Source organism: Blennius ocellaris (assembly GCF_963422515.1).
Source record: "Blennius ocellaris genome assembly, chromosome: 14".
In the NCBI taxonomy this organism is placed as follows: Eukaryota; Metazoa; Chordata; class Actinopteri; order Blenniiformes; family Blenniidae; genus Blennius; species Blennius ocellaris.
In genome coordinates, this window is record NC_137663.1 from 15211722 (window position 1) to 15224095 (window position 12374).

The 12374-nt window shown below is 41.0% G+C and overlaps 2 protein-coding genes across 3 annotated transcripts in view; one reads left to right on the top strand and one right to left on the bottom strand.

Annotated features, from left to right (window-relative positions):
• Positions 1-252: 252 nt before the first annotated feature.
• On the top strand, positions 253-4919 carry slc22a6l (solute carrier family 22 member 6, like; the record flags this gene model as incomplete). Its single annotated transcript, XM_080508290.1, has 10 exons — positions 253-648; positions 738-841; positions 933-1087; positions 1186-1354; positions 1966-2089; positions 2286-2401; positions 2501-2715; positions 2796-2904; positions 4410-4613; positions 4812-4919. 10 exons carry the CDS (start codon positions 253-255, stop codon positions 4897-4899), a joined length of 1680 nt encoding a protein of 559 aa, XP_080364416.1. The 3' UTR covers positions 4900-4919.
• Positions 4920-9369: 4450 nt separating this feature from the next.
• Positions 9370-12374, bottom strand: part of nrg2a (neuregulin 2a) — a gene marked incomplete at its 5' end in the record, with an annotated part of 65496 nt that continues 62491 nt past the window's right edge. For both annotated transcript variants that reach the window (XM_080508304.1, XM_080508305.1), the window contains one exon: positions 9370-10611. In XM_080508304.1, the coding sequence (XP_080364430.1) occupies positions 9957-10611 (655 nt within the window). In that variant the 3' untranslated portion in view covers positions 9370-9956. The remainder of the gene's footprint in view (positions 10612-12374) is intronic.

Here is a 12374-nt window from a genome sequence, read left to right on the forward strand (position 1 = left end):
CCAAATTTACTAAACTGGCAGATTTTTTTTTCTGTATATCTTATGTAACGAGAAAGGACTAATTTACCAGGTAAGTCTAACAAATTTCCTGTTATCTAACACTTTTAAGTGGCTCACTAAGTGCTTTTTTTTTGCAGCTGATGCTTTTTTCCAATGTTGTCACAGGTGCAGAAACAGCCAACTCTATTTTGCACATCCAAGATTTAATCTGGGAAACAACAACATCCTTTTAGAGGCATTCAGAAGAGAAATATGGCTTTTGGTGACCTCCTGGATCAGGTGGGTGGCACAGGCCGCTTTCAGATCACGCATGTGACCCTCCTGTCCATACCTGTCCTGATGATGGCCAGTCACAACCTGCTGCAGAACTTTGTGGCCGCCGTGCCTCCCCACTTCTGCAGCGCACACTCCAATATGTCCCAGAGCCAGCTGAGCCCGGAGGAAATGCTACGCATCACAGTGCCAATGGACCACAAGGGGAATCCACACAGATGCCAGCGTTACATTGCTCCACAGTGGCACCTCCTGGCTAAGAACGGGAGCTCAGATTCAGGGCAGCAGGGGGATGTTGACGATACTGACCTGCAGAGATGCACAGACGGTTGGTCCTATAATATGACCGAGATGAGCTCCACGATCATATCGGACGTGAGGACCAATTATTTTGTGTTTTGTTCCAAGATGTTTGACGTGAACTGTTCAATGTGTAAAGATTTTAACTTGTGTTCATTTTTCAGTGGCATTTGGTGTGTGACATGCGCTCCTTCAAGGAAATGGGACAAACTGTATACATGGGAGGTGTGCTTGTAGGTGCTATCGTCTTTGGAGGCCTTGCAGACCGGTAAAGTATATTTGCAAACATGCATTTCTCTTCTGTGCCAAACAATGCAAAGCATCAGATAAGCATTTGTATGGCTCATTCCTGGTCTTAGATATGGCCGGCGAATCCTCGTGCTCATCTCTAACCTGCTGATGGCAGTGTCCGGGACAGGCGTTGCTTTCTCCACCTCCTTCTCCATGTACTGTTTTTTCCGGTTCGGCTGCGGCATGGCCCTGTCCGGTGTGGGACTCAACACCTTCTCACTCAGTAAGACATTTCGGCGCACAGAGGAAATACAGCCACATACTGAGAGAGTATATTGAAAATGCCAAAATACTTCAATATGTGGCATTTTTAAATCGTAGTTGTCGAGTGGATCCCTACCCGTGTGCGAACTTTGATGGGGACAATAACAGGCTACTGTTACACGGTGGGACAGCTGATCCTGGCACTCATAGCCTACTTCCTACGAGACTGGAGGTGGCTGACCCTGGCCGTATCCTTGCCCTTTTATGTCTTCTTCCTGATATCCTGGTGAGTTGCAAATCACACACAAAAAAAGAATCACTTACAGCGACAAGGATACATAAAAAGGGACACACACATTGCGGGAGTGGATAACACTATTGTCTCAAAGTTATATAATCCCCAGATCCCCATGACTGGCTATGGATAGAAAGTGCACTTTAGCCCTTTTACCATTTGACTAATGTTATGCCATAACTATTATTAAGTATATATGTATACACTGTATATACATTCCATTACAATTATGCATTGGTACATGCACATGTAGCACACATACATACATACATACATACATACATACATACATACATACATACATACATACATACATACATACATACATATATACATACATACATACATACATACATACATACATACATACATACATACATACATACATACATACATACATACATACATATATTGACAGGTGTGTTGCAATAAATGTAGTTCTTCTAGTATCCAGTCTGTCTTGTGATAAAGGGAACATTCCTGGAAGTAATTGTCATTTTCTCAGTCACAGCACCTTTGATATTTAAGATCAATATTATGAATGTAACTGGAATACATAGTTTGATATGTTACCAAACACACTAAACAAATGTTTCTTTCAGGTGGTTTCATGAATCCGCAAGATGGTTAGCCCTAAATAATAAGGCCGATATAGCCGTGAAGAACCTCCAGAGTGTGGCAAAGTTCAACGGGTACAAAGAGGAAGGAGAAAAAATTAGTATTAAAGTAAGTTGACTGTTGTTGTACCACCACTGTGTGTGCGTGTGTGTGTGTGTGTGTGTGTGTGTGTGTGTGTGTGTGTGTGTGTGTGTGTGTGTGTGTGTGTGTGTGTGTGTGTGTGTGTGTGTGTGTGTGTGTGTGTGTGTGTGTGTGTGTGTGTGTGTGAGGGATGACGCAGTGATATGACTGTCTTTGTGTGTAGACACTCCAGGAGTCGATGAAAAAGGAGCTGTCCTGTGCTCAGGGCTCCTACTCGGTCCTGGATCTCTTTCGTACTCCCCATATGAGGGTCATGACTCTCAGCCTCAGTGCCGTCTGGTACACACTCTATACTTACTCGAGAAGAAGGTGGCAGCTTTTGAGTTCTTTTTCTAAAACTGTAAAGACACTAAATGTGTTTTTGTTTTTTTTTCTTAGGTTATCAACCAGCTTTGCTTACTATGGTCTTGCCATGGATCTACAAAAGTTTGGCGTGGATATCTACTTGATACAAGTCATCTTTGGAGCCGTTGACATCCCAGCTAAAGTTGTCATAACTATCTGTATGAGTTTTATTGGCCGCCGGCCTTCACAGTGTGGCGCTCTGATCATCGCTGGAATCACTATTTTGATCAACGTGCTGGTACCTCTTGGTACGACACACACTACGATTCACGTGAGGTTGTGTCGAAGCAAGTCAGTGATCTCATTATGCCGTTGCGTTTGTGTTCAGAAAATCAAACTGCACGCACTTGTCTGGCCGTGTGGGGTAAAGGTTGTCTCGCCGCATCCTTCAACTGCTGTTACCTTTACTCAGGAGAGCTGTACCCAACCATCATTCGGTAAGTCTCTCATGGCAACAAATGTGTCTCCATCAAATAGGTTTCCACCAATTCAGTCGAGATTCTACTGACCGCATGGACCCTATCTTTTGTTTATACAGCAACAAAATCAAACTTTCTGAATACCAGTTAATAGTTCATTTGGATAAACTTACATTGACAGTGTCCTTGGTCTCCCTTTTTGGCCAGTGCATCAAAGTCTGTTGTTAGTTTTGTTGTGTCAAATCTGAAAATAGATCTGAGCAGTTCGTCCCTGAACTTGGATTTGTGGTAGCTTCATTGACATTCATGAAATGGAGGGTTGGCTCACACATATCAACACCGCATGCGGCGTCCTTCAGCGGTTTGGAAATGCGGCTTCATTAAGTGAAGCTTAAAAGTAATTCAGAGAGTTGAACTGATACTTTAAGATGGAGTCAGATTGAAGGTAGAGCAGTTCCAATTGCAGCTCCTGTGGTGCTGTTTCAGGACCGGATGGCAGCTGACTTGTCCTTCAGAGAAATCCGAAAACCGATGGCTGAATGAATATATATATATATATATATATATGCAACAGCTTTGGCTAAAGTTCTATATCAGCTCTGCAACATTTGTAACAAGCTCACTACAGGGAATTAATGACTGGTTAGTAACTCATTTCATCAGAGAAATCATTTACATTACAAGAACACTACGGCAAAAACAGTGGCATCCCAGGAACATCCTACTAACATTATATTGCGTTAATCCGAACACTGGCCTGGAACTTTCTGCATGAAAATATTTCAAAATGCACTTGTGGTTACACCCAAAGATCTATGCGTTGCTGCACTTTGTTATGATATAGTTCCATGTACAGACAGAGAAAACGGGTCACAGAGGAGACGGGAACAATTAATAGAGCAGACACTGACCCGGAGTTCAAAGGTCGCGAAGAGTTGGAAACAGTTGCAGTACAAATCCACGCGGAGCATTTTTGTGCCAGTAACCTAAATGATGCAACATCTTGATTTGTGCAGAGATTTTATAGATTTTGGGTCATGCCATCAGTAATAAGTTCAGATTCAGCTCAGTCTCACTGTCTGCTCAGTTCATGCATATCCAAGGTGCTATTGACACTGGGGTTCTGAAGCTATTTGCATACACAACGGCCTCTGGGGCAGAAGTCTGTTTGTTTATCATACCAATCTCTGGAAACGCAGCAACGGTTGGTCCTGAATGGCGTGTTTTTCCGAGTTTCATCAGCCTCAAACAAACAGTCCTCAAGCGGATTGGCTTTTCAAATATTCAAATGCAGGAATGAACGTGACCTGATATGTGTGCTGCACACTGTGCAGTCGCACATGTTTCTGAGAAACAAAGGCCTCAGTTGTCTTTTTTTCCCTTCCAATATGTTGTATTGAGATCATTAACCATAGTGCACATTTTAAAGGTGCAGCTGGAGATCCCTACTGCACTCTGGGTAATGTTTTACTGTTTTCAAATGTCGGGTTTTATTTTTTTGGGGTCTTCTCTCTGCACCACAGTCAGACTGGTATGGGATGGGTGTCCATGATGGCTCGTGTCGGAGCGATGGTGGCTCCCATGGTGCTCCTCACTGGTGAATACATTGCCTGGCTGCCTGGTTTGATCTATGGAGGCGCTCCAATCATCAGCGGGCTGGCTGGAATATTCCTCCCAGAAACACGCGGCATTCCCCTTCCTGACACAATACAAGACGTGGAGGAAAGGTGAAGTATTAAGTCTTTTCTTCCTTCTCCACATTTCCTGCATTCAGCAAGGAAACGATGAAACAAATGCCTCACCGTCACGGTTTACTTGTGCAAAAAAAGAAAGGCATAGACAGTTGAGAGAAAGAGAGAGAGAGAGAGAGAGAGAAACTGATTTGTCAGATTTGCATTTTTTTTTTTTTTCTATTTTGAACACAGGGGATCTGGGATACGATCCAAACAGTCACCAAAGGAGGCAGTAATCTTACAAGACACCCAGGCGAATCTCCTGAAGCAGGCTGCCTGAGGGCGTCTGCACTGTGCTCCTGATGTTTCTGCTGACATGTTAATGAGAGTAGAGCAGGTACTGCTTCTTTTCTGTGGCTTTGATTTCCATGAAGAGTTCATTGTGTTTCATGGAGAAATGGAGTTGCAAATGCTATTGTTTGACAGGTCAATATGGAGAAATGAGTGTTGTCGACAATCAGATTTTTGCTTATCTTAGGCACAAAGTAATTTAGCCACAATGTTGCACCAAGCACAATTTTTTTATTGTAAGTATCTGTTTAGATTAACTTGTATTTTTAAACCTGAGCGGTTAAAAAAAAAAGAAGCATGCATTCACTGTTGTTTTTGATACTTGAATATGAAGAATGTTGTATATCTAAACAAGTCTTGATTGAAATCAACAGCTATTCTGTGTGAATATGTCCTTTGTCTTCATCTGCTGAAGCCCAATACCAGCAAAGCGTGGTATGGTAAAGTCACATTGAACTGGACTGAGTCATCATCAGCTCAATTAATTCAAGCAAGTCAGAGCAGGACATCAAGGACTCAATTTCAAACACATGGAAAAAAACAGGAACAAAACAGTGCCACCCATCGCAAGGCGGGCAAACAGCAGAAAGAAAGAGATGCAAGAGCTGCTGTGCCATGATTTTTGCCAGCCTGAGCCTGAGCCTGGTCTGGAAAGATCAATGAGTAAACCGACCTAATGTTACATTATGAAGGAACGCATAAAAGAAGGATTTCTCCCAAGCACGGCTGACATTTTTGTTTGTTCTTGATTATTAACCTTGTACCTGCATGTAGGCTTTCCAGGAATAAGGTTGAAACGATCCCGCCAGCCTTTAAATATTAAGCCTGTAAGTCTCACAGGCTTGTGTAACTAATATCTGTAAAGCTTTCAATGTTTGATGAGAAAGATTGTGCAGTGTGTGTGTTTTTGTTTCCACTTGGTGACCATGTTTTATGCACTGGCATAACAAACCTCTCCCACTCCTGCCATGATCCAGCAGTGAGACTTTATGCAATATTTCCATGACAGAGAAGAAAAACCAGCAGGATCCGGAAACATGTCAAAATCTAGAAACCAACATGAGAATCAATAAAGTGCTCCCGATGACATTAATACACATTTACACGCAAGGAGGAAAAAGAGTGTGTTTCGCTGCTCCTCATGGCTAGTTTTTATTAGGACCTGTTAGGGCATTTAATAAGAACTTTTCACAATGTTGTATGGAGGGCTACTTAGTTTTTTGTGTTTTTTTTTTAACATTGTCTTTTATTTTGGGAGGATTTTTTTTAAATTTTATTTAAGGAATGAAATTCCTATTTTAGGTCATTAGTAATATCAAAATCAATTGTAAAGCGTAAAACTGAGCAAAAGCCTGCTCATTTCAGGAAAATACTACTGATCAACATTTCAATGCCTTATATGTAAATATGACTGTATCATTAGATATGATTTTTTTTAAAATAAAGGATGACATGAACTTTAATAACAACGTTGTTCTATATTTTTAAGTGATTTTAAGTAGAAATTACCATAATTTCCACAGCAGTTTTTCAACTGTGGCCAAGCTTCACATATGTCAGTGTGTTGCACAACAACTTAATGTGTCGTGTATTCATTGGTGGCTAAAATACTAAGAAATTTAAAGAAATGAGGAAGTTATCAAGTACAGAGACTTTACCCATAAAGGGTTAAACACTACAGCTTTACTTGAGTTTATACAGCATATTTTATGTTTTTTGATTGTGATTTCAAAGGGCAGTCAGGTCAGTGTCTTTGCTCATATGTTTGACACAAATCCCACTCCTGTCTGTTTTATACACGTGGTTCTGCTATTTGATAAAATGAAAATACAGTATAACCTCTTATTATAAAAATGAGACTGAGCAGTTCACTGCTGTGACACCATCTAGTGGATCATTCCTGCTAATGCACAATCTCATCAGAGCAACATCTGTATATGATTTAAAAAAAAATGAGGCTCAAACTCCTTGAAGCTATAAGTCAAAGTATTTCATCAAGCTTTGACCACACTGACCACAAACATCTATTTTTTTAAAGATATGAGTCTGACAAAGTGGCTTGTGTTCCATTTGATAAGGCTGATATAACTTACAGGATTAAATGATCACAAATGATCCTCAACATTAATCTGATGATGCCGGTGTAATCCATATCCAGTTGATTGGTAATATAAATGATGTAACAGCCGTTTGATGGTTATTGTTCTTTAACTGAGACCAGACCTACATCAGATTTTCCTCTTTGACATAGTTATATAATTTTACAATATTCAGCTCTCACGCAAGAGGTGTAGTTTTTATGGTAGATGTCTGTATTAACTATCACTTTAAAGAGCACAGCAACAATCTAAACCAGTTTTAGGCATAATTTATAAATCCCCACTCACCGTATTAAACAGATTTTATTTCAACATCAGGTTTTATGTGTGCACTCGGGAGACACACTGTGTATCATACGGACGGCAGACGGGTGGAAACCGTACTCCAAAAACAAACCATGACTTCAAAATGCAGAGCAAAAGTTTTCTGCAGAAATAACTACAACGTAAAATGATATGAATAAAGATTTATTTTCTCATATGAACAGGTGGATTCATTTTTCATTTTATTTTACAATCTATGACAATCTCGCATTTTTTCTTCTTTTTTTTTTCTAGCATATTTCAGGAATGACATGGGGGAAAGGTTCTCTTTTTTATTGCTGAATGTTAAATGAAATACACTTTCACTGACTGGAAAAAGAATTGTCTGCTGCTTTTTTAAAATTTTTTCTTCTTTTTTTTTTTTTTATTAACCATGCACCCATCTAACCTTGACCACAAGGACATGCAGAGGAGAGGTGTTCAAACATTTCAAGCGAGGGCGGGGTCAGGTGGGGCGGGGTGGGAGGAGGTCATAAAATTAAACAGTAGAGACTGGCAGGATGTGCCTGGGAGCATCTCAATTGCGGTGAGGGGACTGGCAAAGTGAGGGAAGTATCACGCTGGAACTAGTAGTGCAGTGCCGTCTTCTGCATTATTCAGACATACAAAATTAGACCGGGATGTGAGAAACTCAATGAAATATTTGTAACATGTGACTGTGGTGTGACCAGCGACCATTCCCTAAAACAACACTCCCGTGCATTTACCGTTTGGGTAGCCGATCAATCTTATTAAGACGTTTTTAAAAGGTCAAAAATCGCTTGATAATTCAGCATTTCGTCGTTTTCTTTTTAAAACAAGGAGTAGGAACAAACCAATAAACATTATCAGCTGTCTTTTATCACAGCATCACCTTTCCATGGTTTGTTTTGAAATACATTTTCAATATCATTTCTCATCAGTGGAGGACAAAGGGCTTAAATGAATTCCTTTAATTATCATCATTTACAGGCTGAAATTTGAAATGACTAGATCCGTCAACGAGACAAAGCAGCACACAGTACTATCGGAGGAGACACTATCTGGATGCTATTTGACATTAGAAGTGTGCATGTGAAGTGGAGTGGGATAAAAACAAGTGATAAAATAACTCATGTACACAGTCATTCGATGGAGGTGAGTACGTGAACAAGAAAGGCTGACAGCTTGATAGATGGCTGCATAATGGTTTCAAAAACATAACTCAGGTAAATATGCATTTGTATCATGTTATTTCATTCTACACTACAGGCATCACATAGTTTTTTCACACACAACACACTACAGTCACCTCTTAGAAAATGATGTAATCAAACAGCAAAATAGAAAGTTTGCATATTTTTGCATTGTATGATCCTCCAAAGTTTCACAGCTATTTCGTTTATATTAATTTGTCTAGTACTGTTCTCCACTGAGCGGTTTCCACCTGGCTTTTCTTTTTCTCTGGAGAGGAGTATGCAGGGAACTGGTAGACTGTATGTTTACATCGAGGTACTCAGCAGGTGAGAACCGTAGTCTTAGGTAGACCTTAAGTTGAGGAAGAGAGTGAACGGAGTTTTAAGGTGGAAGTGGGGGAGAGCATGTGGAAATCCTGAGACACTGTGTGGCCTTTTAACACCATGCCACAAACACAGATAGGACACAGAAAGATGATGGGACATGGGAGATGGAGCGGAGGAGGATTGGAGTGAAAGCAGATGCAATGTTTTTGTTTTGCCTCTGCCTCTGTTCTGATAAACCACTACTCTGTGAACCTCGGAGACGCTCCACTCTCAGCTCTCCTGAGATGCCAGCAGACCCACACGTTTGATGTTATCACAACAAACAATGAAATTCATCTAACAATCACAAATGCATGCAAGCAAGCTGGCATGCACACACACACACACACACACACACACACACACACACACACACACACACACACACACACACACACACACACACACACACACACACACACACACACACACACACACACACACACACACACACACACACACACACACACACACACTCTCTCTCTCTCTCTCTCTCTCTCTGTTTCTCTCCCTCCATCTCTCTCTCTCTCTGTAGACATTAGTCAGAGGGCAAAAGTAATCTACGTTGTATTTATCAGGCGCTCTAATAGATCCGAAATCAAAAAACCCTAAAGGCGAATCATATCAATGTAAACATACACTTTATGTTGAATTGGTTTATATTGCATGATATGAAAGGAGTTATGCTCCAGTGGGGCTAGACTTCTTAAAGAATGCAATTTGAAAAGAAAGTGAAACAAGAAACCAGAGAGGAAAAAACAAACATAAATGTGTATAAAAAAATGAGGCGTCCATATAAGAAAGGCTACAAAAACCTCCACTGGCCCTCTGGCATCGGCATACAGCAAAAGGCACCACAATATTACTCTATTTTTTACGTTGTGAAAAAACTGGCACATCTTTTTATGCTGTAAATCAAAATGTACATATAAATAGAGTTTTCCCTATAAAAAAGTCTTTGCTGTTAACTAGTAGACAACTTTTGCTAAAATGAAAATAAATATTTCATTTGTTTAGAATATCTGTCAGTTATATAAAATAAAAATATTTCTTATAGATGCAGGTCTATACTATATTGATTTTTGTTGGTTCAGTATCACTCTTTAATGGGGTGTATTGTCCGGTTTGGAGCGTGAGTGTGTGAGTCTCGTGTGCATGTTCCCATGCCCACTGTGCCGCCCTGACGAGTGAGAAGTCCGACTGTCCACCGGCCTGTAGATGGTGGAGGGCTCGGCATTCATGTTCTGCATACTGAGGAAGGGCGTGCTCTCCCCGTCCTCCTCTGACTCACTATCTGTTAGGCAGCTTCGCGACCCATAGTCCCGAGATGCCTCGTATCCACGTGGGGCCACGTGGCCGTTCAGTCTGGATCTGCGCCAGCGCCGGCTGCCCGTTCCACTGGACCCACTTCTCTTTGGTTGCTCCCGAGAGGAGAGATACTCCTGGGTGGTCTCATAGTCTTCTTCCTCAGCCAGCCGGTAGGGGCTGGAGGGCAGGCTTCCCCTGCTGTCATTTAGATAAGTACGACGCTGCTGCCGGTAGGGCTCCTGGCACTGGGCGTCGTGTAGGGGCACCTGGTAGCGACGCAGCAGAGGTTGGTCGTCCTCCAGAGGGTAGGGATTGTGGACAGCAGGAGGGAGGGACATGGCATGACTGGCATTGGGGGACGTGATCTGGAAGGTAGGCACCTGCGGGGGCAATGAATAATGGAAATCCACTGGGGAGAGGCGGGCTGGTGTTGTCAGGGCTGACACGTATCTGCGATAAATACACAGAGAAAACTATCGTTAATTAGAGAAGACCAAAGACCAGAATTGAGAAAGAGGAAGCAGTCTGTTGCTTAAATATACATTTGACACCAAGTGTCAAGTTGTGCCGGCACTTAAAAACAAGGAAATAGGTCATATTTCCACCGATACATTTAACCTGGTTTTATGAATAATAGCCCATCATCCAAGCAAAACTCACTTTATTGATTATTTTCGAAGTCACCCCCCCCCCCCAAAAAAAGGAAGTGTATTTCACTTGCTTGAATTATAATATGTCCAATATCATCACTTACACGCTTCATGTGGTGTCCGTCAGGGATCTGTCTTGGATCCCCTTCTTTTGTCAATAATTTTGTTGTCAAACTGTATAAAATATAAATTGACTGTGAAAGTCAAATTATTATTCTATGCCTATTAACACCATGGTCCTCTTTGTAACATTTAATCTGCTCTTAACAGTAAGGAACTTTGACAACCTTTGTACAGTTACTAAAATTAACTCGTGGCTCAATTTATTCTGCCTTGGGGTCTGGAGTCTGGACCAGCCTGTCCGATGAGATGGATAAGCAAACTCTATGTTCAACTTTTCAAAACAAAGTTTTCAATTCATGGTGATAGCGTGAAATTTACCACTGTCCACTAACAACTAAGGCTGCCTGATTTTCTGAACAAAGTCTCATATATAAGTCTCATATATATATATATATGAGACACATATATATACACACATACACACACGTATACATATACTGTTACATTATTACAATCAGAAAACAATACATCTGAAAAGCATTTCAGGATTTACATTTGACAAGGCAGTAGTGAATTGATTTGAACCAGAGCGGATGGAGAGTTTGTTTACTGCCTGTAGGAAACTGGGAAAGAGGCTGTGTGAGACATAAGCCTGAGATGTTCCCACAGCACCGCTGATTCAGCTGATGCAGCTGATGCAGCTGATGCAGAGGCTGTCACCATGATATAAGAGGTATGTGTTACCTGGGAGGACTCTGAGGGGGATGTTGATTAAGCAACTGGCTATGCAGAGCAACATAGTGGCCACGGTGATATTCATGCACACATGCCTCCTCTCTGCAGGTATAACTGATATCCTCAGAAGTGAAGTACGTAAAAGGCCAGCTATATCTTGTTTGACTCGCTATGGAGAAGTTCTTGGGAGGAGGGTTCACCCAGATACTGTTATATTTATGGTTTTCAGCTGCTTTACGAACCTCCTTAAAATTTGGCTCAGCTGATAAAGCTTGAGTGAAGCTGGACAACACCTACAGTCTGCATCTTGCAACAATAGCAGTCCATGAATCACTGCAGTGTGCTTCACCTTTAGAATTGTTTAGTATAATAAGATGCCTACATCTGTTCCCTGTTATTCTTCTGGACGGCCCCAATGTTAAAAAAAAAAAAAAATTAAATTGAGGAGATAATTGAATCTTCTTCAGATTAAATGTGAGCAGTAGTTCACTGAAGCAGCTGCACTTCTGATTGGAAGACGCCACGATGATGAGTGGTTCAATGGACACTCCAATACATCTAAAATAAATACAGATCTGAAGTCTGAACATTTGTTTACATTTTCAATTTGTCTTTGTTGAAATAAATGTGGCCTCATGTCAGTGTCCAAACACACCAAATTATGATTTAGTCCCCCTTGGATGAAAATTTCATGGTAAAATAAGACCACTTCTGTTTTTAATAAATGGAAAAATGATGATGAAAATGTATCCTCAGATCTTTTCT